Source organism: Felis catus, chromosome A1 (genome assembly GCF_018350175.1).
Source record: "Felis catus isolate Fca126 chromosome A1, F.catus_Fca126_mat1.0, whole genome shotgun sequence".
Lineage (NCBI taxonomy): Eukaryota > Metazoa > Chordata > Mammalia > Carnivora > Felidae > Felis > Felis catus.
In genome coordinates this window covers 6,541,294-6,568,022 of record NC_058368.1, presented here as the reverse complement: position 1 = coordinate 6,568,022, position 26,729 = coordinate 6,541,294, and the positions used below count along the sequence as shown (strand labels likewise).

The 26,729-nt window shown below is 50.4% G+C and overlaps 1 protein-coding gene across 1 annotated transcript; it reads left to right on the top strand.

Moving 5' to 3' along the window:
- Positions 1 to 22,922: 22,922 nt before the first annotated feature.
- GPR12 (G protein-coupled receptor 12) lies at positions 22,923 to 26,163 on the top strand. Its single transcript, XM_023250214.2, has 2 exons — positions 22,923 to 23,044; positions 23,832 to 26,163. Exon 2 carries the CDS (start codon positions 23,847 to 23,849, stop codon positions 24,849 to 24,851), a length of 1,005 nt encoding a protein of 334 aa, XP_023105982.1. The 5' UTR covers positions 22,923 to 23,044; positions 23,832 to 23,846; the 3' UTR covers positions 24,852 to 26,163.
- The last annotated feature ends 566 nt before the right edge of the window (positions 26,164 to 26,729 follow it).

Below are 26,729 nucleotides of genomic sequence, written 5' to 3'. Positions count from 1 at the left end.
TGTGGAAAATATGAAAGAGATAACAGACACGGATGAGACATCTAGTCAGAATTCCAGAAAGAAAGAACAGAGAGAAGAAAGAGATAATTTTCTTCTCCCAGGAGGGATGGAAAACGTGAATCCAGGGAGCACTCCATACCCCAACCGGGAAAGACCATTAGAGGGACAGCCTTCAGCAGGGGCAACCAGCGACCTCGGTCTCCCTCTCCTTCGGGCCCCGCCCGCAGCCTGGCCAGGGGGTGGGGTGGGGTGGGAATTAAGGAAAGGAGGGGGAGCTTGGTCTGATCTTTAACTTCAGCCCCTCCCCACACCCTCTGCCTCCTCCAGGTTTGGGATGGGATGGGAGAGGGGCACAAGACAAGAGGCAAAAGGACCTTTAAGCTTGGAGGTGCCATTCGTGCTCTCACTTGTCTGGCAAAGGGCTTTGGTTTTGAAAGACTTTCAAATCCTTGCTTTCCCTTGTGTGAGCTGTACTGCTGGGCTAGTCTGTTGTGACCTTTCCTTTAGCTTCTGGACCTACGATGCACCCACAGCCTTGGTTAAAACGTCTCTTGGGTGGGATCCTTCAGGGTGACGTGGGCCTGATTTCCCTCCGCAGGGACATTCCTTACCCCCCCCCCCCGCCACTGGTGCCTTCTCTCCCCTCTCCTACCTGGTTCCAGTCTCCCTCTTCAGGAGTACCCCAAAATCCCAGGGACACAGATCACACACTCTCAAGAGCTGTCTGCCCTGGAAGCGGCATGGGCTGGGCATAGGGGTTGTTTCCCCAGCTCAGTGACTGTTTGGCAGTCTTTGACGCCTTGTCTGGGGGGTCCCCTGCCTGGCTTGAGGAGGTGGGGGGCAGGGGCTCAGGGGGAGGCACTGTCTCTGCTCTGCTGTGCCATGGAGAGGCGCCACCGCTCTACTCTGTGCCCATGAATTCCTTTCAAAGATTTCTTCTCAAGAAAACTCCAGCCCCCTTGTTAAGTCTGGGGTCGTGGTTATCGGACCGACCTAGCCGTATTTTAACCACATGGATGAGTCTAGCACTTTCTTTCTTTCTTTTTTTTTTAAAGTTAATTTATTTATGTAGAGAAAGCAAGAGAGAGGGCAAGCGGGGAAGGGATAGAGGCAGGGGGAGACAGAATCCCAAGCAGGGCTCCGTGCTCTGTCATTTCAGAGCCCAACACGGGGCTCGAACCCACGAACCGTGACATCATGGCCTGAGTTGAGATCAAGAGTCCGATGCTTAACCGACTGCGCCACCCTCGCGCCCCTAGAACTTTCCTTCAGAATACAGAGCTCTCGTCGTTCGTGGTCCTCAGCTTTGAAACTCTCGCCTGGGTTCTGAGACAGGCAGCGCCCTGGTTTGTCGTCGGAAACCGATGCAGACGGTGAAGAACGGGGCTGAAACACAATTAGTCTGTGTGTGGGGCGCGTATTGGGCGTTCCTCGCGTCTGGCTTCAGACGCTGACCGTGTCTACAAGCGGAGGATACACGGCGACCGACAGGTGCACACACACTCAGCACTTCCCTTTTTCTGCGTCGGCCTGCCACGTTTTTATGTCTCACCAGAACAGACATGAGTCGCGGGTCCTCCCCTCTCTCTCCCACCTCCATGTCCACAGCGCCTGCTCTGTTCCCCATCCCCAAAGGAAAGGACTCGCCAGCCCCCGCTGCACACAGGCGTGCACCCTCACACACAGGAGGGCGCGCACACGCGGGCGGGGCTGGAAGGACCACGGTGGGTCCCTGCGGGGCCACACACACAAGGACTCCGGGGCCAGCTCCGTTTTCTTGCTCTTTCCCTTCCTTCAACGCTTCTGCTCAGGGCTCGGTGCCACAGGAAAACAACTCCCATCTGACGCCTTTTCCTCCCGAAAATAAGCAAGGCAGCATATCTAATTATCACTAGGTTGTTTCCTTTCCCAAAGAGAGAACCAGGCAGATAACACAGCCTGCCGAGAGCAATCCAAGCGCCTCCTTTGCTAAGTCATTTTCGGTAGCTATTTTTTTCTCTGCCCCTTGGGTGTGCTGAACAGACCCACAGTCTCTCACACACAGCCTTTAAGGCCAAATGTGTTTCAGGCATCAGAAGTCTGCAGATTTGGGGAAGGTAATAGCGTGCAAAGATACATGTAGTGCACCAGCCCCGGGGTGTAGGACTGTACCCCCTAATGAAACTCATTAACGTTTCCGTGGCCAAGACTGTGAACAGCCACCTGAAGCGTCATGAAGAGGGATCCTAATTTGCCTCGCCCCATTTCGGGTCAGGTGCCAGCAAATGAGAGAAAGAAGAAATAAATAATAATAACAAGTCCTCAGTCTGGGGACACCGGAATTGTAGATAAGGCCTCAGGAGTTGGTTATTCCCAATGTTTTCGACTTGCTCCATAAAAATCGATCATTGCATCTTTGTTCCGCTTTTTGCTCATGTCTTCCTTTGCGCATGCGCTTGGTCTGACGTTGGAATTTTTCCCTTCTCCTTCCCCAATCTTACCATTCTTAAGCGCCTCCGGTATAACCGCCAAACTGATTTTTACTTTGGAGTCTTATAGCTGCAACGCCCTTTGTGCACAGAGAACACTTGGACCGGAGGCTTCTCACAACAGGTTTCTGTCTCGCGCAGCTTTGCAGACACGACCTGAGCGACCTGCAAAAAAATATATAGGGCCTCCGGTGTTTGATGAGCTAACACTAAAAAGGATGGTTAGGTGCTCCAACTCCCTCGCCCCTCATTGATTGGTTAAATCAGTGAAGATTGTCAAACGGTTCCTAAGCAACCGATCTCACAAGACTCCACGCGAACTGCGCTCCGGGTGCAGGCGACTTTCCGAAGTAGCCCGGAGTTACAGCCGACTGTTTAGGCCAGGATCCGAAGTCTTCAAATCACAATCCCGCAGAACGTGATCGGCTGCTTCCAACAGCAAATGCTGATCTGACGCCTCTCGGGTCGCCTCGGCTGTGGATCGTGGCTCCAGGTCTCATGCCATCCACTCAAGAGTTACTAACCTTTTTGCGCAACCAAATAAGCAGCCTCACTCGCAACCGCCGAGAGGTGGAAACCGCCCGTGTCCGCTGATGTGCGCAGGGGTGCGTGCATACGAGGGAACGTTATTCAGCCTTAGAAAAAGGAAGTCCAGGGGCGCCAGGGTGGCCCAGTTGGCTGAGCGTCCAACTTCGGCTCAGGTCATGACCTCGCGGTCCGTGAGTTCGAGCCCCGAGTCAGGCTCTGGGCTGACAGCTCGGAGCCTGGAGCCTGCTTTGGATTCTGGGTCCCCCTCTCTCTCTGCCCCTCCCCCGCTCATGCTCTGTCTCTCTCTGTCTCAGAAATAAGTAAACATTTAAAAAAAAATTTTTTTTAAAAAAGGAAGTTGTGACACATTCTACAACATGAATGAACCTTCAGGACACGATAATAAGTGAAATAAACCAGTCACAAAATGACGAATACCGTAGGATGCCTCTTACTTGAGGTCTCTAAAGCACTCAAATCCCCAGAGACAGGAAGTCCGAAGGCAGGTGGCTGCCAGGGGCTGGGGGGAGGGGCGGGAGGCGCGGTGGTTTCACACGGACAGAGAGTTGCAGCTTTTCAAGGTGAGAAAGTTCTGGAGACGTGTTGCACACCAATGAGAATTTACTTAACGCTAGTGAGCTACACACTTAGAAAGGGTGAAGATGGTAAAACTTACGTTACGTGTGTCTTACCACAACTGAAAATAAAAAGTAAAAAAGAGTTACTGACAAAAAAAAAAAAAAAAAAAGGAAGAACTTGAGGACATTGCGCTAAATAAACCGGACACAGAAGGACCAATACTGCACGATTGCACCCGTCTGAGGGATTTCTGTTTGGGAAGATGAAGGGGTTCTGGAGGTGGATGGTGTATGGCTGCCCAATAAAGCGAATGTATAGGACGCACACTTAAAAATAGATAAAATGGTACAGTTTAGATTCTGTATGTCTACCACGATAAAAAAAAAATCATTTCTTTTTTTCTAAGTTGATTTCCCTATTTTGAGAGAGCCAGAAGGCAGGGGAGGGAGGAAGGGGGAGAGAGGGAGAGAGAGAATCCCAAGCAGGCTCCCCTAAATCAGGGCAGAGCCCGACGTGAGGCTCGATCCCACGAAGCACGAGACCGCGACCTGAGCCGCAGTCAGGAGTTGAACGTTCCACCAACTGAGCCACCCAGCTCCCCCAAGAATTTCTAACACTAACAAAGACAACTCCTGTTTGGCAGGAATGCATTCTGCTTCCAGGGCGGACCTGAGCCCCACACGACAGAACATACCTAAAATTAGAAAGCAAGAGGAGGAAAAAAAAAAAAAAAAAAAAAGGAACCGAGTGCCTCCGCGAAGAAAACCCTCAAAACGATCTTGTCCAGGTTGTTTTTGGGTGTAAACATTTTGCACTCACGGCAGCGATGACTCTGAAAAAGGAACAGCAAGTGAATCTCAGCCTCGGGAAAACTAGGACACAGTTATCATTTATAGAAACAGGTGCAACTGATTTCCTTTGTGATTTTTTTTTCTCAACTCTCTTCAGGATAAATAAAAGCAGACACCGTGTCAAATGGACCAGGGAACGTGGGTCACTGCCGCTGAACTGCTAAATTCCATGAAGATCAAATCTACCTCAAATGTCTGTGCACCCTGGCCTCTTGGCCCCGTGGATGCTGCTGGTTGTGGCGTCTGCAGCCCCTCTGTGGCCAGACGGAAGTGATGCTTCACAAGGCGCGTGACTATTCCTCGGTTGGATCTCTGCTGAGTCAGAGTCAATTGTCTACCCTTCTCACCTTTTCTAGCACCGGTTCTCAATCTTGGCCACACAGAATCAGCCGGGAGACTTATTAAAGCCAAATGCCCCGTCCTCCAGGCTGAGACCCACAGTTGAGACGACTATTTTAAAGTAACTCTGTCGGGGCACCTGGGTGGCTCAGTCGGTTAAGCAGCTGACTTCCGCTTAGGTCCTGATCTCACAGTTCATTGGGTTTGAGCCCTGCATTGGGCTCCCTGCTGTCAGTGTAGAGCCTGCTTTGGATCCTCTGTGCCTCCCCAGCTCGTTTTCTCTCTCGCTCAAAAGAAATAAATGAATCTTAAAAAATTAATCCTTCACACGATGTCTGCAAGAGTAATAAAACTATATAGGTTTTCTCCTTAAAAATACATCCTCTAGGGCGACCTGGGTGGCTCAGTCAGTCAAGTGTCCGACTCTTGATTTCGGCTCAGGTCATGATTTCACTGTTGGTGAGTTCGAGCCCCACGTGAAGCTCTGCACTGACAGAATCCTTGGGATTCTGTCTCCCTCTCTCTCTGTCCCTCCCTGCTTGCTATCTCTCTTAAAATAAATAGAAATAAACATATATATATGTATATATATGTTATATAATATGTATATACATGTTATATAATATAACGTTATATTATATATATTATATATATCCATATATATATCCATATATATATATCCTCTGTTTTCTGTCCTCTCTTACGCTCTTTCCTTTTATAATCCCGCCAATAATCCCGTGAGAAACTCATATCCCACTCCCACTTCTCAAAATGATCGGTGGAATTATAAACTAATAATTGGCTTTCAGTGAACATATATTTTTTTTTAATTTTTTTTTCAACGTTTATTTATTTTTGGGACAGAGAGAGACAGAGCATGAACGGGGGAGGGGCAGAGAGAGAGGGAGACACAGAATCGGAAACAGGCTCCAGGCTCTGAGCCATCAGCCCAGAGCCCGACGTGGGGCTCGAACTCCCGGACCGCGAGATCGTGACCTGGCTGAAGTCGGACGCTTAACCCACTGCGCCACCCAGGCGCCCCTGAACATATATTTTTAAGCACCTAATATTCTGGACCCTGGAGACACATTGGGAAACAAGACGACTTGCCAGACCCCTGGGAGCTCACCTTCTAGAGGAGGCATTTGGCCCGAACATTCATCCTTCCAGCTGGAAAGAGGGCCGGCTGCCCCTTCTTGGGGGATTGTCTCACTCCGCGACGGCCTGCAGCCAGTGACTGGTCTCTGACGAGTAGAATGCAAAAGCCTGGTCTCCTTGCCTCAATTTGGAGCCATCCAGAGCCATCCAGAGCTCCCCATGGCATTGGCAGAGGCTTCTGGTACCCCTGAACTTCAGCTCCCCCTCTGCCCAGGACTGCATTCCTTGTCCCCACCCTTGGATGTGTTGAACGTGACAAATGTCCGGCATGTAAACCCTCATCTTAGACTGTTGCCCCAAGTCTGGGATGGATACTAGGGTGTTAGTAGTGGAGACGCGCGAGGTGGAGTGGTTAAAGAGGTCTGTGGGCTGTAGAGCTATGGATCAAATGCGAGCTCCAAGGAAAAGAGGAATTGGGGGTGCCTCCTGGGGGTGGGGCTTGAGGGGGTGATGCCAATGCTATTTTCTGAGCTTCAGGTGGGGAGCAACACTGGCCACAGAAATTCTGGTGTCTTCCAAAATAAGGGCTTCCAACTCTGGTTTGTAAATTATTAAATACTCCCCTAATCCTAGCTGTTCGTTTTTCATGTTCTAAGTAGTTTAGTTGCATTAGCTACCTTAACTCAATAATTTTCACAGAAGCCCTTACCGGGGCTTTATTTTCCTGTTCTTGAGAGCACCCCCCCCCCCCCCCGCCCATTCCACATCTCACCATTCTCTTCCTCCAGCTAGAAAGCTGCACTGGCTTTCTCCACTCCTTTGCCTGCACCACTCTGTGACCTCAGTAACCTCAGGCCCTTGGTATGTGCTGTCCTCCACTTGGAGTGCTCTTCCCCTGGCCCCCACATTTACCTCTCTGAATGTAAATGGCTGTCACCTTCTTTAGGGATGGCCTCAAAAATCGCTTCTTCAATGTGATTTCCCCTGTCTTCCCAGTGTTAACAGGTTGGGGTCTCCTGGTCTCAAAGAACTATCTTAAATATTTACTATCTTGATATGTCTTAAAATATTTTTATGAAGTCTTTTATTCTTTTATTGAATCACTATGATATTTAATATTTCTATGTTATTAACATTTCTATGATATTTAATATTTCTGTTTTATTAACATTTCTACGATATTTAATATTTCTGTTTTATTAACATTTCTATGATATTTAATATTTCTATTTATAACATTGCTTTGATGATTCTCCACAATTACAATTAAATGACTATTTGTGCAATGGATCTCCTTGTACACTTTGAGTTCCATCCATGCGGGCACTGCTTTGTTCTGTTCTCCTAGCACAATTCCTGACACATACATAGTCTACTCGAGAAATATTTGCCGAATGAATGATGAAAATATTGAAGCTCAATGAGGTTGCAGAACTTCCCAAGGTTATAAGTCAATGTGTTGTAGAGCTGAGATGTGAGCCCACATACGTTTGACTCCAAAGGTCAAAACACATCATAATTTGCTGACTGAAGTTGGGTAGGCTGCCCCATGTAATTGGTCAGTAACATCTGGCTTAAGCCAGTATGCACCAGAGCTCAAGAACGGTGCCCCAGAGGATGCCTGGCTGGCTCAGTCAACAGTGCGTTCAACTCTTGATCTCAGGGTCATGAGTGTGAGCCCCACATTGGGTGTATGTATTACAGAAATTTGAAAACAAAATGGAAGCAATAAACAAGATGTGGTGTGCACATGTAAGAATGCTTCCCCAAAACTAGACTAAAGCATGGGCTCCTGTAACACCCAGGCTTCATTGGGACCTTTCCAGAACAGCAGCAGCAAGGAACTAGTAATTTTCCCTCCACCCACCCAGGCAATTCTTTTTTTTTTTTTTTTAAGTGGGCTCGGGGCTTGAACTCATGACACTGAGATTAAGAGTTGCATTCTCTACCAGCTGAGCCAGCCAGGAGCCCCAGTCAAGACAGTTCTAAGACAGACTCAAGTGGACATGTGTGCTCAACATGATGCTAAGAAATGGGGCTGGGAAGGGATGGGGCAGGGGGACAGGAGGCTATGAAAGTGTATACAGTCAACTGGAATCCTCAGAGACTGAGATGGGATGGTTCTAATAGATGATCATTCCTAACCGAGGAAATACTCGCTAGAAAACCTCTTGCCTGTCAACCCTCACAATAAATCTTTTTAAGATGGGTTAGTCCGTTTTCCTGCAAAAGGAAATATGATTTGCTAAGCAAAATCTAATCGTTTAGTAATGACAGAATCTTGTGGGGACCCGAGGTGACCGTTCTGACGACCTAGTGCTTTAACGGTGAAGTGGAGAAAGTCAGGTACCCAGCAGAGAACACTCCGGATCAGTGAGCTTAGGACAAATCCAGCTGGTGAGCGGGAGCAGGGCGATTAATCCGTGGGGGCCTGTTGTGCCTTCATCTGAAAAATGGTGGCAATGGACCCCATCAGTGTTTGTCACGTTTATTTTGACCACACCCCACAGTTGGGTTAATTGCTACCCCAAGAGTACACATATATACGTATGTTTATATAGAATTGATGCAAAAGTTTTATATAAAAAAAATTACTCTTTTGTATGCATTTTTCCAATTTTATTTTCTAAGAAATTTTGCTCGCTGATTTCATAATCCGCTAATGGATTGCAAGGGCAGTTTGAAAACCCCCGTCCCCACCCCCACCCCAGATTTGTTGATTCTCAACAAAGAACTGGCTGAGTAAGGGTAAATCTTTAACATATGCGTGCAGGATTTATTTGTTTCGAAAACTAAGTGTCATGTTATCTCTGTCATTTGACTCATTCTTCAAAAAACTCAGTAAAACCTCCCACTTTCTGACTGAGAGACAATTCTAGAATGGTGGTCATTCTGGTTCATTAAGGTTAACTTAACCCCCCTCCCCCAAGGTACCATAAGATTTCCCTCAAGGGCAATGAGGGGTGGGCACTCAGTGGTACATAATCAAAGTCAAAGGCGTGGGCAGCGAAGAGAGAATACAGAGGGGATTGAGGAAATGAACCCTTTCCTCAGCTCTGGGTCACCTCTTCTGTGACTTAATGAAGTTGAAGTGGTGGCTGCCATGGTTCCTTCCACTCGCAAATTTCTATGAGGAAATTGCTGTGTCTACAACCCTTAGGTCTGAAATCCCCGAGACCTGGCATCATCAAGGGTCTGGAGCCCCATGGGTGTCAGCAGAGCAAGGTGAGAATGTTCTGTTCGTCCGGTGAGAGCTCCCGACCTCTTTACACCCACCCTGGACAATGAACCTTCCTGTCAGTGCAGCGCGACCAGAAACGTGGATGGCTCGGTGACTGGGTTGAACCACAGAAAGCCAGCAGAGACCTTGTCTTTGAGACCTTCGAGCAAGTGTATGATATGAAAATCTGCTAGCTCACTGTCCTTATCTCTGGGGGGCCTTAGCAAGTTTCAGCAGCGCTGGGGTTGAAAAGCGAGACCCACGGCCCGGTTCACACCGCGGGGTGTCAGCTGTGCCTGTCACCTCCCCCAACCTGGAAAGGCACGGCTCCTTCATGGATTGGAAAATTAAAACTCACAGAAAAGGAAGAGGCCTAGGTTACCCTGGAGTTAGGGTCCCAGTCCAATCCTTTAGTACTTACTCCTTGGGCCTGAGTGGAAGGACACTCTCAGGAATGACAACACTGAGCATTTCACGAGCTCCTTTTTATTCTGGCCGGGCCCTGCTCCAAGAGTTTCACGTGCATTAATTTAATCTCAAAATACAACCCCAATGAAGCTGGTGTCATTTTTACCCCTGTTTCCAAGCCGAGTAGATGAAGGGTGGCAATTGTGGTGTTTCCATCTCCTCCCGGCCCCGGGGGTACTTTCAGAGTCCAGATTAGGGAGCACGGAGCTGTATATTATTGAACGAGCCCAAGACGGCCTTTTCCTGAACTCCTCTGAGTCACAGATAAATACGTTAGAGAAGGAAATGAATTCAATTGAGCTAATTCAAATTTCATGCCATTTAATTTTAATAAGAAGAATATCAGCCCCCAAATAACACTGTTAAATAGTCGGAGTATGAATACGTGCAATTCGATGTTGGACTGAAGATACTGTTTTCTCCCTCCACCCGAAACGTCTTTGGTGGCCCGTGGGTCCTCCTGGACCTCACCCTGCTCGCCCAGCAACGATCATGACCGACTACGTGCACTCTGCCAGCCCTACAGCACCATTTCCAACTAAATGCAAGAACATTCCAAGGGGTTTCCTGGCTTAGAAAGTTTGCGAAACTCTGGATAAAACTCAAAGAAATGTTTCTTTATGGAAGATTTCTTACAGCCTCAATATGCTACCAAGTGTTGCGATATTCCTAGAAGGACACGCAACATTCAGCTTTTCTGTCTCAGTTTGGGTTTCCCAGGAAGCAGACTCTGAGACAAAGATTTAGTATAAGTAATGCGTTTTGGGTATATGCCCAGGAAATACTGGTAAGGGTAGAGAAGTGAGGCAGGAAAGAAAGAGAAACCAGGCAATACTCAGATTTAAATTTAAAAAAAAGTTTATTTTTGAGAGAGAGAGAGAGAGTGGGAGCCAGGGAGGGGCAGAAACAGAGGGGGACAGAGGATCCGAAGCGAGCTCCTTGCATTCAGCAGAGAGCCTGCCTGGCACGGGGCTCAAACTCATGAACCGTGAGATCGTGAGCTGAGCCGAAGTCGGATGCTTAACCGACTGAGCCACCCAGGGGCCCCAGTAAGCAGGTTTTTAAAAGCACATTACCTTGGGGCGCCTGGGTGGCTCAGTCAGTTGAGTATCCGACTTTGGCTCAGGTCACAATCTCGTGGTTCATGAGCTCAAGGCCCGTGTCAGGTTCTGTGCTGACATCTCAGAGCCTGGAGCCTGCTTCAGATTCTGTGTCTCCCTCTCTCTCTGCCCCTCCCCCCCCCTTGTGCTCTGTCTCTGTCTCTCTTTCTCTCAAAAATAAATAAACATTAAAAAAAAATTTTACATCACATTACCTGTCACGGACTGAATAAATTCATAATGCAAAATTCGTAATTTGAAGGCCCAGCTCCTCAGCGTGGCTGAATCTGGAGAAAGAGCCTTTGTAGTGCAGTCAAGGTTAAATGAGGTCATAAGGGTGGGGCCTTGGTCCAATAGGATTAGTGTCCTTTTAAGAAGAGACACCGAGAGCTCGCTCTCTCTTTCCACTTGCACACATGCCCCAAAGAGAGGCCGTGCGAGGACAGCCATCTGCGACCCACAAAGAGGATTCTCACCAGAAACCAAACTTAGCCAGAACCTCACACTTGGACTTGCAGCCTCCAGAACTGCGAGAAAATAAACTTCTGTTTCAGCCGTCCGGTCTGTGGCATGTCGCTGTGACAGCCCCAGCTGACGAAGGCCATCCCACCGCCAGTGACTGGAGCTTAGACCTTCCAAGAGTCAGAGAAAAACGTGCACCAGGGACATGGTTCACCCACCGGGAAACGAGCCGCACAGCTTGACTTTGAAGGCTCCAAACGAGAATAGGACCCAGGGCAAGCTGTCCAAGCTGGAGTCCCTGGCGTCCCTGAACCTGAGTGGGCAACACAACCATGGCCGTTTGCCCGTCATCCCGGCTGTGGTGGCTCCTTCAGTGTGAGAAGATTATGGCGATTAGTCCAGGTCCCCGAGATCCAGGGAGGCGGGAGCCGGGGTACGGATACCCTGGTCCCCATCGGTCACGGGCACATGGCTGCTCCAAGGGCATACGCTTCCTGGCACTTCCCATCTGCAGTGCAGGTGGCACCAGAGGAAGTCCTCAGCGAAGAGATGTAGGTGCTGGTTGGTTGGGAGTTAGCTAGTGTGCCCTGAGGGGCAAGGGGACCGTCCGGGCCCCCACAGCACCTGGTACCCTTTCCAAGCATGTAAGAGCATCTGTGGAATTACGTTCCTTGACACGGTGTGGAAGGCGGTGCCCCAGACCAATTTCGAGCCCTCCAGAAAAACCTGACTTCCTGTCAGAATCTGTCCATCTGCTCAGACTCCTCTGCATGGGCCGCCATAGCAAAGCGCCACAGATTGGGTGGCTGAAGCAACGGAAACTTATTGTCTCACCATCCTGAAGGCTGGAAGTCCGAGGTCCAGGTGGTCAGCAGGGCTGGATCCCTCTGAGACCTCTCTCCTTGGCTCGTAGATGGTTGTCTTCTCCCTGTCTTCACCTGGGCTCCCCCCTTTCTGTGCGTCCTGGGCTCTAACCTCCTCTTCGTTTAGGAGGCCAGGCAGACTGGATTCGGGCCACCCACGTGATGTCCCTTTGACTTAGTCATCTCGGCAAAGACCCTGTCTCCAAAGGCAGCCCCATTCTGGAAGCACTGGAGGTCAGGGCAGCAACAGATGGCTTTTGGAGGGACACAGTCCCGGCCAGAGCACCATCTGCCATCGGCATCGAGGCAGGTCACTTGAACAAGATCTGCGTGTCGGAAAGAACATCCCACTCTGACAGAGAGTTTTCCTCGGTCAGCTGAGGCCCACCCAACGTTGCCGAGGGAGAGGCTCACTTGGTCATTAGTCACTTGACGTCCCCAATATGTTGGGAAGACGTGCCCCACAGTGAGATGCAGGGTCTCAGCCCAACCTTGCAACGTCCAATCTCCCTAACTTGTCTCAATTCCACGACCCAGTCATCAGAAAGAAGGCCCTCCTCTGCACCAGGCCACATTCTAGGCACTGGAGCTACAACAAGGAACCAAACGGAGGGGGTAGTGTTGCAGGGACGACACAGATAAACAACAAGGGAGAGAAATGAAACTCCGGGCGCATCAGCGGTGATCAGGGCTAAGGAGAGAAATAAAGCGGGAGGAGGGTCATTGGGTGTTGGGGGCACGCGGTGCGGACAGGGTGGCTGAAGCCTCACTGAAACATGACATTCGAGGGAAGACCTGGGGAGGCAGGGGCCAGTCACGGGGCATCGGGAGGAGCCTGGTGCTGTGGGAAGGACAGTGGCAGGAGGGCTGGGTGGTTGGGGACAGCAGAAGGACTTGGCTTCCCTCTGGGTGAGCTGGGACCACTCTGAGGGCTTTGGTGGGGACAAACACGACCTCACTGACGTGCATCAACAACAGACTGGATGAGAACGAGAGCACGTGTAGGAAACCAGCTGGGAAACCCTTGGAATAATCCAGGTGAGGGATGACCGTCATTTGCATCAGGGTGACAGCAGCGGAGGAGGAGGTAAGAAGTGGCATCTTTTTTCCTTTTACGATTTTTGCTTGATGAATATTTGATGCATTGTTTGCATTCATCTCTTACGATGTGTCTTTATTCGCTTTTTTTTTTAATAGACTGTCTTGTAGAGCGATCTTAGGTTAACAGCAAAATCGAACAGGAAGTATAGAAAGGTTCCGTATGCCTCCTCCCCCACATGCACAGAGCCTCTCCATTATCAACATCCCTCACCAGACAGTGCCTTTGTTACCATCGATGAACCCGCATTGACCGGTCGTTATCACCCGAAGTCCGTAATATACCTTAGAATTCGCTCTTGGTGTTGTACCTTGTATGGGTTTTGACAAGTGTATAATGGGCGTGTATCCACCATGACAGCACCATAAAGCGTAGTTTCGCTGCCCTAAAAATCCTCTGAGCTCAACCTACTCATCCCTCCCTCCCCGCGATGCCTGGCGACCACTGATCTTTCTATTTTCCCCCAAGTCTTGCCTTTTCCTGAACGTCATGTGGTTGCGTGTAGCCTTTTCACACTGGCTTCTTTCACTTGGTGATATGCATTTAGGTCTCCTTGATGTCTTTTTGTGACTCGAGAGTGTTTTGGGCATGGGGCTTTTTTAGAGCTGGGTAATATTCCAGTGTCTGGAGGTGCCCGACCCAGTTTATTTATCCATTCACCTCCTGGAGGACATCTTGGCTGCTTCTGAGTTTCGACACTTAGCGATTCTGGATGTATGCGGAGGGTGGGGTCCACAGGATGTCCTGACAGTTTGGATGGTCTGTGGGTGATGACTCCAAGGACGATGGCTAGGCCCTTGGCCAGTGCGACTGAGAGAATGGGAGCCACCTGGATCCCCACTCACACAGGGCACGGGGAGATGACGCACTGACAATGGCTACAGCAGTGATCACAACTATTGTGTATTGTGCCGGGCTGGGATAAGTGGACTGGGTGCTTCATCCTGTGTCACACCAGCCCTAGGAGGTGGATGCTGTTACCCGTCTCATTTTACAAATAGGTGAAGGGTTTATTTGCTCCAGGCCACACAGGTCTGCTCATACTTGGCACCCGAGACAGTAAATATTTATCCTGTGATAGCTTTTGACAGGAACGTATCAATCTGGTTAAGGTAAAGCTCCCCAGACCAGGGTAAATTCGCAGAGAAATTAATGTCACTATGTAGGCCTTCAGGGGAAGCCTGGCCATTTCCCCAATGACAACACACAACATTGCGGCCCTGAGAGCTCATGGCACAGGTGAGGGGTCCATAAACGCGGGCTGTGAGTCTGGAGAGGCGGAGAATGTTCCTGAACGCCTAAAAGAAAACTGTGGATAATTGGAAACTGTGTACATTTTCTCTGTTGATGTGACAGAAAGTATTAAATGTCTTCTAGGATTCCTTTGAGTAGCTATAAGATCATCACGTCCATCAGTGGAGAGGCATCCTCTGACTAGTCTGGGCTGCAACAGTCTCCATCCATCTTGAACATGAGTATTCTAGAAAAGTCAGAAAAATGCAGTGAGGTCTTCATAGAACCAGATGTATTTCATTTAAAGCACTCTCCTTTTGCTTGACATACACCCATGTGTGAGTGTGCACACACATGCATGCTAAAAATGCCATATAAAATAATAATAAAGGTCAGGGCGCCTGGGTGGCTCAGTCGGTTGAGCGTCCGACTTCGTCTCAGGTCATGATCCCGTGAGGGTCGAGCCCCGCGTCGGGCTCTGTGCTGACAGCTCGGAGCCCGGAGCCTGTTTCAGATTCTCTCTCTCTGCCCCTCCCCTGCTCACGCGCTCTCTCTCTCTGTCTCAAAAATAAATAAACATTAACAAAAATTAAAAGAATAATAAAGGTAATTTGAAGTTGGCTTGCTTAAATGAACTTATTTGACAAAATAAAAGCTTGGAAACCCCATGTCGGTCTCTCCATTTTGTTGTTGCTGTTGCTGCCGCTGGTGGAGTTTACCAACCCAAGAAATCCAAATTTCTGGGGGCCCCTGCTCTCACATGAGCGATATAAACTCAGTTGACCGTAAAGCGATCAGAGATGTGAGCCTCCAGGGAGAACGATCAAGAGCTAGGACAGCTCAGCTTCGGGACCAAGCAGAGCGTGCATTAACTGCCCAGCGCACGTTACCCGGAGCAGGTACGCATCATGCACAGAACTAGTAATTCTCCTTCCCTGTTAACCAAGACCACTGCCAAAGCTCTTCTCGTCACATAGCGTCACACCCTGCGCACACACCCTGCTGGAGTCTGGCTGTGCATTTACCGTCCCCAACCTGTTTGTGTCGCGGAGGGGAAGATACAGTGCGTTCTACACGAGCCTAGGGCAGCGCACAGGGCCGGCACCCTAGGGGGTTACTCCTTCTCGCCCCCTCTCCTCTCATTTCATTCCCCAGCATTTTATTTTTTTTATTTTTTATTAAAAAAAATTTTTTTTAATGTTTATTTATTTTTGAGAGAGGGAGTGGGGAGAGACAGAGAGAGAAGGAGACGCGGAATTCGAGGCAGCCTCCAGGCTCCGAGCTGTCAGCACAGAGCCCGACGCGGGGCCTGACCCTCACGGGATCATGGCCTGAGACGAAGTCGGACGCTTAACCGACTGAGCCACCCAGGTACCCCATTTATCCACCAGCACTTTAAACCAGCATTTCAAGAACCACAGGAGGGGGGACATGTCCAACAATCACGTTTTGGCTAAAATTTATTGATTATAATCGTCTGCCTGGGCCTCCTGACATAGTAAAGGAAGAATTGGAAGAAAAGTAGCACATCATCCAAACACACAGTTTTCCTCCTTCCAGCTAGCCCCGGAGCATCCTTCCCTTTCCTCGTTTAAAGTAAGAAGGCACAACCAGGAGGCACGTGCCACGATTCTAAAACCACATCAGCAGGGAAGGCTGTATCTTTGCTCACCGTGCACATTTCCTCCCAACCTCGCAGGGACATCCATCAGATACGATGAAATGTAGGTCACAACGAACGAGAGAGATCGAGAACGCGTGATTCATGTTGCACCAAGTGATAGATCCCCGAGGAAGGCTTCTTTGCAGAGAGGGTATGTGTTGTCAAGCTGGCCCGCAAAGACGTTGAATTCTTCATCTCAAATACAAAGCATTTAGGTTGTGTGAACGGTGCTCGCTCCTCAGTGGCTCAAAGAATCAACAGCAAGCCCGATCACCCCGCTTCTCGCCTTGCGTTTCTTGCACAAACGCAGCAGGGGGGCCACGGCCCAAGAAGCTAACTGTCCAGGCTCTCTGCCCAGGGGACCATGGCACGCTTGAGCCAGCAGCCTACTACAGTTCACAGCTACGATGCCCAGCTCGGGATGGGGGGGGGGGGTCCTTGTTACAAAGCCGGGCGAGAGCGATCTCTCTTGTTTACAAGCTGAATGAAGGTCCAGGTGAATGCTTCCTCTTTATACCCAAGCAGTGGCGGCCCGGGCCGTCGCTGGCTTGATGGGAAAAGTTAGACGTGCGCCGAGCGTCCTCTGGTGACGTGGGGAGTCCCCAGAGAGGTGCCTCAGGTTCGGCTTCCTTCGCATCACCTGCCCATCTACCTCGGGAGGAAACGCTGGCCCTGCCCATCAGGGGGTGGCCCTGGGATGGGCACAGTGCCCGGCTCCTGCCACTCTATGCTTCTGATGGAGTGCGGACTCGAGGTGCAGGCTCGGCCCCCCCCCCACCCCCACCCCGTGGCCAATGCCCGCGCCCACGTTACTAAGGGAAAGAAGCTAGCTCAGAAAGGTTCCGTACAGTATGACTCCAACCACATGACATTCTGGAAAAGGCAAACCATACAGTGGTGAACAGGGATTGGGGGTGGGGAGGGAGGGACAGGTGCAGCAAAGGCAGTTTCGGGAGGGGGGAACTGCCCTGTATGACCCTATGATGATGGAGACACGGCATTATAAATTTGCCAAAACCCGCAGAACGTACAACACTATGCGTGAACACTAACGGAAACTATGGACTTTAGTTAGTAATTGTGTGTATCAGCAAAAAAAAACCCATCAATGTATTCGGGAGGCAAGAAATCACAAGTGGGTCCCTAGAACTGTATTCCTTTCGGAGGCTCCAGGGAGAATCCATTTCATTGCCCTTTCCAGCTTCCAGGCTGCCTACACCCCTTGGCTCCTGGCCCTGCTTCCTCTGTCTTCAATCCTTGGAAAAGACCTTTGGGTTACACTTAGGGCTCCCCTGCCTAATCCAGAGAAATCTGCCCATCCGGAGACGCGTAATTACATCTGCGTCACAAAATCCATTTCGCCGTATAAGGTAATACTCCCAGGTTCCAGGGATTAAGGCGAGGATATCTTTGGGGGCCGTTCATCATTCAGCTACCACCGGGACAGAGAGACAGCAGGAGGCGGTGCAGGAAAGGTATTTTTCCGTGCAGTAATGACAAATAAAATACAGTAAAATCTTGGATTGCAAGTACCGTGCTCTGCGAGAGTTCCCCAAGATGAGCAAACATTTGTAATGAACTTTAACTTGATAAATGTCACATGATCACAACTGGGCCAAAGGTTCTTGAGATTCACTTTGATATACAAGTGCTTTGGATTACAAGCATGCGCCCAGAACAAACTATGCTTGCAAACCAAGGTTTTACTGTAATTCCTCAAGTTACTCTGGGGAAAAAAAACAAAAAACAAAAAACAAAAAACACTCCAGCGAATGCATTAAAAATATGTATCAACACGGGACACCTGGGTGGCTCAGCAGGTCGGTGTCTGACTCCGGCTCATGTCATGATCTCACGGTTCGTGGGTTCGAGCCCCGCATCAGGCTCTGTGCCGACAGCTCAGAGCCTGGAGCCTGCTTCGGATTCTGTGTCTCCCTCTCTCTCTGCCCTTCCCCTGCTCACACTCTGTCTCTCTCTCTCTTTCTCAAAAATAAATAAACATTAAAAAAAATGTATAACAACAAAAATAAGCTCCCAATGTCTCTCTTTCTGGAATTGAGAGTGTGGGTAATTTTACTTTTTTTTTTTTTTTTACATTTTATTTATTTTTGGGACAACGAGAGACAGAGCATGAACGGGGGAGGGGCAGAGAGAGGGGGAGACACAGAATCGGAAACAGGCTCCAGGCTCCGAGCCATCAGCCCAGAGCCTGATGTGGGGCTCGAACTCACGGACCGCGAGATCGTGACCTGGCTGAAGTTGGACGCTTAACCGACTGCGCCACCCAGGCGCCCCTACTTTTTAATTTTAGTCGCAGGCAGCAAGATTTCTGTAATGAATATGTATTGTTTTAGAATCAGAAAAAGACTTTTTAAATTTTTTTTAAGTAATACATCTTTGAAAACACAAAAATTTGTACAGAAGGCAATGTTAGCACGGACAACAGAATTCTTTCTCACACAGAATCTCAGCCCAAATGTTGTCTTTGTGTGATGCGTCCTTCCTTTCTCTATCTCCTGACATTCCCATGAAATAGGTTCCTTCTCCATTAAAATGAGAAGGGTAGAAGGCCTGGGAAAGGGAAAAGGAGGGATGTGTTATGATTTGTCATAGGCCCTTCACTGCCTTTAAAGAGAAGTCAGGGTTGGTTTCAACGGAGGATTAAATATTAAAATACAAATGTAAAACGATGCAGCCTTAGGAGTACACCTGATAGAAATACAAACATATGCGCATTAAATGACATGTTCTGGGATGTTCATCATGGCTTTCTTCACGATAGCCGAAACGAGACACTCACCCAACGTGCTCAAGATCCGTAGGAGAATGTATTAGAAAACAAGTGGCATATTATGCAATAGAATACTACGCAGCGATGAAAAAGAGTGCGCTACTGCTCCATGCAACGAGTCAGTAAGTCTCATGGAAACAATGTCGACTGAAAGGAGCCAGGCACAGCACGATACAGAATGTAGGATTCCGTTCCTGTAAAGCTCAGAAACAGGCAGATCCAATCGACGGGGTGAGAATTGAGAAGAGTGGTTTTCTTTTCCTAGTGGGGGTACTAACTGGCGTGGGGCCAGAGGACAGCTGGGGCGCTGGCAATGTTCTATTTCTCAGGATGGCTAGAGAGGACGTTGGCATATCCACTGGGCATCTCTGCATCAAACCGTGTGCTTGGGAAATACGCGCTTTCTGTATGTAGGTCACCCAGCCAAAAAAAAAAAAAAAAAAAAAGGACCGTAAACTGAAAAAGAATAAAAACGAAACGTTAATTTGGAGTCGCGTTTTATTCTCAGGTGTGATACGACCCTTGGCGAGGCAGCGCGAAGCGTGGCTAATAATCTGGTTCAGATCAGTGCACCAATTAATCAAACATACAGAAATTGACTCGCAGTCATTAACACGGGCAGCAAAGAAGCTGTTTAGTCGCGTTGTAGCGTAGGCACCGCGCCCTCCCCACAGTACTGGCTCAGTTTACGACTTGCTCCCGCCAATAATAATCCCGCTGTGGGGACGGCCCCACGGTCTACAAAGTCAATGACGAGGAAGGGCCAGGAAATGTAGGTACGGGGCTGAAGGTAGCCAAGATGCTGTGTGTGATTAACACGGGCACAGTCTTTCTCACACTAAACAGTACTTGCTCGTATAGGTTGTGAAGGTGCCAGGCTGTGCTTCAGGCTCACCGTTTCTTGCCAGAGCTATAGAGAGAGGTGACCAAAACGGTACACGATGAAAAGGCAAGAAATGTCACGTCCGGAAGGCATCCGCTCCAGTGTCCTATAACGAGTGGTGAATGAATTGACGAGGCAGCCTTGCAGACTGCAACTCTACGAGCCACGTCACTGAGGGCCACGCAAAACCTCCCGATCAGCCCACCGGATTCCGAGCTGCAGAGGCCATCTGGCGTCCCAGCTCACTTTTCTCGTGGGGAAATGCCCATTCGGCAAAGTACGCGTGGAAACCCCACCGCAGGACTCTATGCGTGATCCGGGCCTTGCCGACTAATTCATCCCATCCCGTCAGCCGTGGGTTGGTGCAGGGCTGGGCACACACCAGGCGGGGCCAGCGCTCTCCATGGGAACCCCTGGCCCCAGCTCGGAAGATGGTCTCAGCATGTAAGCGGGGCGGTGGGGGTGGGGGTGGGGGTGGGGTGGGGGGTGGGGAGGGCTGCTGGGGCCGCTTTCATGGCCGCATGAGAGATGCTTGTCTGGGGAAAGTCAGTTTGAGGCGGCCAAACACAGAGAAACAAAGACAAGGAAGAAGCCAGAGACAGGGACTGACGGCGAGCCTTGGCACACAGAATTCTGTTCCCGCAGTTTCTGCTTTTCCAAGAGCCACTCCAGAATCTTTCCCAACCATGTCAGACAACAATTTCCATTTGTAACTCAGTTACTTTGAATTGGATTTCGGCCCTTTGGCAACAAAAGTCCTAACAAATGCACAAATAAACCTAGAATTGGGAGGAAAGTTTAAAGTCTTCGTGGTGTTACAAGCGATCGCTCGAGGGGCGGGGGCAGGGGGGGGGGGAAGCGAGCAGAACTGGGAAGGCACAGCTAATGCTGGCAATCCGGAGGAGGTGCCCACATCGCCGTAGCCCCCGGGAAACTGCCCTTTAGCCGTATCCAGCCCCGTGTGCGTTCCTTCGGTTTCTTCCTTGAATTCAAGATCTCGCTGTGGGGAAACACACCCACCTCATTACCTTTTCTCTTCCCAACCCTTCTTCTCCCCCGCCCCCCACAACTCCCAAACACACTAAAGAGGGAATGAATGCCACTCCTGTCCGCTCTGTAGGGCAGGGACTGTCTCCGTGTGATCGACCAGAGCAGTGTGTGGCCAGCCCTGTGCGTTAGCCTTCCCCGAACTGCGGTGTGGATGCGAGGCTCCCAAGTGGCAGATAGTCTGAACCGCACCGTGCTGAAACTGTTGTGTATGCTTAAGCAGCTGGTTATCAACCCTTGATTCTAAAAGCGCGTTGATTCATCACATAGAAATTGAGAGGAAGCTATACATCCCTTCATGACAGCATTTGCTGCCCGACATTATAGTTCCTTTTTATGTGTCTGTCACCAGCACGAGATACATGCCCGTGAGTAGGGAGATCACATCTTAGTGAATCTGCGCCCAGCGATTAGCATGGCTCTTGGCAGGTACAGGTGTCTGATGCCTCCCCACCAGGTACAAGCAGTTCTTTTTTTTTTTTTAATGTTTATTTTTTTTTTAGAGGGGGAGACTGGGGACACAAGCAGGGCAGGGGGGCAGAGAAAGGAGAGAGAAAATCCCAAGCAGGCTCCACGCTGTCAGCACAGAGCCGAATCCAGGGGCTCGGTCCTACGAACCGTGAGATCGCCACCTGAGCTGAAACCAAGAGTCGGATGCTTAACCGACTGAGCCACCCAGGTGCCCCAGGAGTTCTACAAACTCCATAGAACCTTGTTTTTCCAAGGGGAGTACGTGGACCAGGAACATTGGGGTCTCCGGGACAGAGGATTGCAAACGAAGAATCTGGGCCCCACCGCAGAACTGCTGATTTGTAGCTGAGAACCGGCATGTAGGGAGAGACAGGGTGATCTTGCAGAGGCCAGAGCTCATGGATGGGGGAAAGGGAGGAAAAGGGAGAAGGGGAAGTCAAGGGCAGGGGAATCTGCAGGGCTGGGGTAAGAAATGACAGTGAGCACCGGAGAGAGGCAGGATGGCCAGAGGATGATGCCCCTGGAGGAAGGAGTTGTAGGGTCCCATGCTCCGCGGGCTATCTCTGTTCACACAGGACCCTTACCGTGCGGTGGAGAAAGGCAGTCAGGAAACCTTCACTGTTGAAAGGAAAAAAAATAATAATAATAAATAAAAAACAAACAAACAAAAACAGAATATCCAGCCTTGTTTTCTCCCATCTTTAAGCTGGGAGTTCACTTTTAACTTTAAGATCTACTAGGCGCTCTAGGTTTTGCAGCCAGAGGAGACATGAGCTCATAAGAGCAGACGGCTATCGGGTTCTTAATCTTAGAACCTACCGATGTGTTGAAATGAAAAAAAATAAATTAACACTGCCACTCCAGGACCCAGATGAATGGGTTTCGGCCAGCATCTGCAGGAAGCTTCTGCAGGAATTCAGTAGACGATTGCTATTTGAAAACAGCTCAAGGAGCACTTCATAAGTGCGATTTGATGAGAATGATGATTCACAGAACAGCACCTTACATGCGGTTAAGCCAATGTGCCCCGGGGCACGGTCATAATGCACCAGGTCTAACACACACCTGAGGAAAGGAACCCTTTGGGGATCCGGATGCAGTGTGGTCAACGGCAACTGCAAAGTAGCTGGCCAATCATGTTGCTGCTTGAAGGATCAGCCTCCCTAACCCGCTCACCGTGGATCCCAAACGCTACTCCTGAACACCACCCTAAGCCATCCTTTGGGCCATGAACGTGGCAGTTTAGGCAAAGGCGTGGAGAAGCGGGGGCCCGGGAGACTGCGACTCCCCGGGGAGACCTCAGGAACGGAATAAATAGGTCACCGGGCTCCCGGGCAGTGCTCCTTTGCCTGTCACCCGGTGCAAGCCCCAGACGGCCAGCAGGGGTGGCGTGCGGGGGCAGCGGGCCGGGAAGGCGAGCGTGCAAGTCGCGGCCTCCAGGTCCTCTCCTTCCCAGAGGGGGTCGGGGCGGGGGGGGGGGGGGGGGGGGTGCTGCAGCCGCGCGCGCTCCGCCGTCGCCTGCAGGTGCGCGCCGAGCCTTGGGGGCGCGCGCCGGGCTCCCGGGGCTCCCGCGGGCGGGCGGCGGGGCGCGCACCGGCGGGCGCGGGCGCAGGGGCGGGGGCGCGCGCGCGGGGAGCGTGTGGGCCGGGCGGGCGCGCGGCGGGGAGAGCCGGGCACGCGAGCCGAGCCCGCCGCTCACCTGCCGCCCGCAGCTCACCTGGCGCGGAGCGCGCGCCCCGCGCGCCCCCCCCCCCCCACCCGCCCACTCCCGGGCGCGGCCACCGCCCCTCGCCGCCGCGGGCCCCGCCGCGGGCATGCGACAGGAGTAGCCCGCGCGCTTCGGAAGCACCGGAGGAGCCCCTTCGGCCTGGTCGCGCCAAGGTGACCCCCTCGATGACCCCCCCGCCCCCGTGGGCCGCCTGTCCCGGCGCCCTGCCCGTCCCCGCGCGTCCTCCGCCCGTCCCCGCCGCCGGGGGAGGGGGGGAGCGGCGGCAGGTGCATGGGCGTGTGTCTGTCTGTCTGTGTCCACACTCCCATTGCACACACCTGCCTTTTGTGACCCTGGCCCGACTGCCCCGTGCGCACGGGGGGGCGGCTGGGACCCCTCTTTGTTCTGGCTTGGGGAGGGGGGTGAGTGTGTGCACGCGCGCGAGGGTTGTTTTGTTTTTTTTTTTTTTTTTGGTTTTGGTTTGATTTTTTTGGAGCGGGGAGGGGGAGTTCGATGGAAATAGGCGATTGAAATGTTCCATCGAGGATGGCGGCCCCCGGCTCGCGACCTGTGGCTGCGGCGGGGCCGCCCCGGCAGCAGCCCAGAGGTGGCACGGGGGTTCGGTTCCAGCATGCAGGATGTGGTTTTCAGCTGTGCGTTGCCCGCACTTTAGCAACCGGTCCGCCGCGGCTCCGTGTGTGCCTGCCTCGCTCACGCTCGTGTTTCCAAGTCCGATCTTGTGTCGTCCCCAGCGCCCACCGGCATCTGTGGTCGCGGGTCCTCAGCCGGCGAGACTTTGCCCTTTGTTTTGTTCCGTGACACTTTCGAGTTGGTGAAGCGTGTGGCATTTGATGGCGGTGTCTGAGCAGGGGCTGGCTTTCTGTCTGTGTGTGTTTTGCATGATCTTGGATTGTCGCCCTGCTGTGTCTCAACATTAAAAAGCCTGTCTTTTCGTTGAAGAGGACGGGGGTTAAAATGAATGAAGACCTGAAGGTCAATTTAAGCGGGCTGCCTCGGGAGTATTTAGATGCTGGCGCTGCGGAGAACGTCTCGGCTGCCGTCTCCTCCCAGGTTCCTGTTGTCGAGCCGGAGCCAGAGCTGGTTGTCAACCCTTGGGACATTGTCTTGTGTACCTCAGGAACCCTCATCTCCTGTGAAAATGCCATTGTGGTCCTTATCATCTTCCATAACCCCAGCCTGCGAGCACCCATGTTCCTGCTCATAGGCAGCCTGGCTCTGGCAGACTTACTGGCCGGCGTGGGACTCATCATCAATTTTGTTTTTGCCTACCTGCTTCAGTCAGAAGCCACCAAGCTGGTCACAATCGGGCTCATTGTCGCCTCTTTCTCTGCCTCTGTCTGCAGCTTGCTGGCTATCACTGTTGACCGCTACCTTTCCCTGTATTACGCGCTGACGTACCACTCGGAGAGGACGGTCACGTTCACCTATGTCATGCTCGTCATGCTCTGGGGGACCTCCATCTGCCTGGGACTGCTGCCCGTCCTGGGCTGGAACTGCCTCAGAGACGAGTCCACCTGCAGCGTGGTCAGACCTCTCACCAAGAACAACGCGGCCATCCTCTCCGTCTCCTTCCTCTTCATGTTTGCGCTCATGCTTCAGCTCTACATCCAGATCTGCAAGATCGTGATGCGGCACGCCCATCAGATCGCCCTGCAACATCACTTCCTGGCCACCTCCCACTACGTGACCACCCGGAAAGGCGTCTCCACCCTGGCCATCATTCTGGGGACCTTCGCTGCTTGCTGGATGCCTTTCACGCTCTACTCCTTGATAGCTGATTACACCTACCCCTCCATGTACACCTATGCCACCCTCCTGCCGGCCACCTACAACTCCATCATCAACCCTGTCATATATGCTTTCAGAAACCAAGAAATCCAGAAAGCCCTCTGTCTCATTTGCTGCGGCTGCATCCCGTCCAGTCTCTCCCAGAGAGCGCGGTCCCCCAGCGACGTGTAGCAGCCTCCCCCTTAGGGGACACGCGGCGCACTAAATTCTGCATTTACCAAGCACTTTCACTGCCCGGCCCAGTGGTGGAGATGCTGTCCTTAACTCCTTTCGACCGGATTTTCCTCTCCAGCCGCAGGAGCACCCAGCATTTCTGAAGCATTCCTTTAGATGAGTTAAGTGATCGAAGTGGAAATAATGTTGCCAGTGTCTTCGCCCTTTAAAAAAAAAAGTAAATAAAATAAATGATTATTTTGTTTTGTTGAGAGGCAGGGATTTTTGTTTTCTGTTGTATTTGGAGGATTGGTAGCGGGTGGGAAAGAAAGTGTATGCTGTGGCCATGATGTTATCAAAAGTAAACTGGTCCTGGAGTGTTTACTTGGACTCGACAATAAAATTGAATTATTGCGATCAATGGAGGAGCAGTGACTTTTTCCAGATTTTTTTTTTTTTTCATGTCAAGGTAGATTTTCAACGCTGCATGTATCTAACTGAAGATGATCTCTTTCGAGCCAACACAAATAGTTCACATGATTCTGTTTGGAAGAGACCCGGTTTTATTAACGTGAACTCAGTGATAAGTGACCAACACGGAAACCGTGTACCCATTCTTGTTCATTCTTTCTTTACTTGGAGCAATTACTGTTCACAAGAATTACTTTGGTATTTCTGTGAATGTTGTGACTTTCTGCAAGGTTGCCTGTGTTAGCTAGACCACTAGTTTCAAATGTTGCCGTGTAAATCCAGAATCAAATGAGTCCGCTTTCAATATAGGTTTTCAATGTGTCTCTAAAACGAATTCTGAAAATTGTCTTGATTTGCATATGAAGTGGGATTGATTAGACCGGCCATTGTAGTTTCTTAAACCACAGTCTGATTGTTTTCAGGGAACAAAAGAAAAAAATTTAGTAACATCTATTAAAAGTAGGTTACGTTTATTGGAGAATATTCTGAAAAATAAAGCAATGGGAAGCTGTCGCGAAATATGAAAACATCACGTTTCCTATCTCTCTATATCTAAGAATGTATTAATAGTCAGTCCTGATTGAGACGAATAGAATTAAATCTTGTAGATCAAATATTTCCGGTTCACACCGTCTGTGGCACAAAGTGCATTTGAAACAGGTGGTCTCCTATTTTAACGATTAAGTTGGCGAGTGCGTATAAACCACGCGTATCTGACGGTGATATTTGTAAGCTACCCTCTGTAAGTTCATCAGCGGAGTGACCATGTGGCTGTTCGTGAGAAGCTGACTTTGAATTCCTTTTCCTTCTTTTCACCAAAAAAAACAACTTAAATGCAATAAAAACTGCATTGCCTGTTCCCAGAGAGCAAAGATTTTTGTCAAGAAATAACACAGAAGACTCGGTTGTAAGCACATTGCAAAATCGTTGTCTGAGCGCCATTTCCTTTAGTCAGACAGATGTTTTAGACGCACATACCTTCCCTCCATTTGCCGTGGATCCGTAGTGGTGCCTGTACAATCGACGAAAGGTTTCGGGACGGGATGTCAACTAAGCCCATTCGGATGGCGGCAAGACCGGTATTTCAGGGTCCGTGGGGGAATCACTGGTAATAAATTCACCTCATCGGTTTGTCCCAAACGTTATGCCCGTGGTGGTCTCGGGGCCGTTCTGTCAGCCTGCATACTGATGTCCCTCTCGCCTTCGTATGTAGCACAAGGGTGAACCAATCCCATTCTCGAATCTGGGTCTCCTCCCCTAGGTTACTTGCGGAAGCGGGAGAGTGAAATATTTCAGAAGCGGGATTTTTAATCCCTGTCACCGTATGACCAATCTAATCAACCTGATGCCTTTAAAAAAATTCCTTTTGAGCGTTTGATGGAGTTGGTGGATGGGACGTGATGGGTCTGTTCGTTTCTTAATGAC

What these genes read in the sequence shown, in the direction of transcription:
- GPR12 (XM_023250214.2), top strand. Translation starts at nt 23,847, where the DNA reads ATGAATGAAGACCTGAAGGTCAATTTAAGCGGGCTGCCTCGGGAGTAT.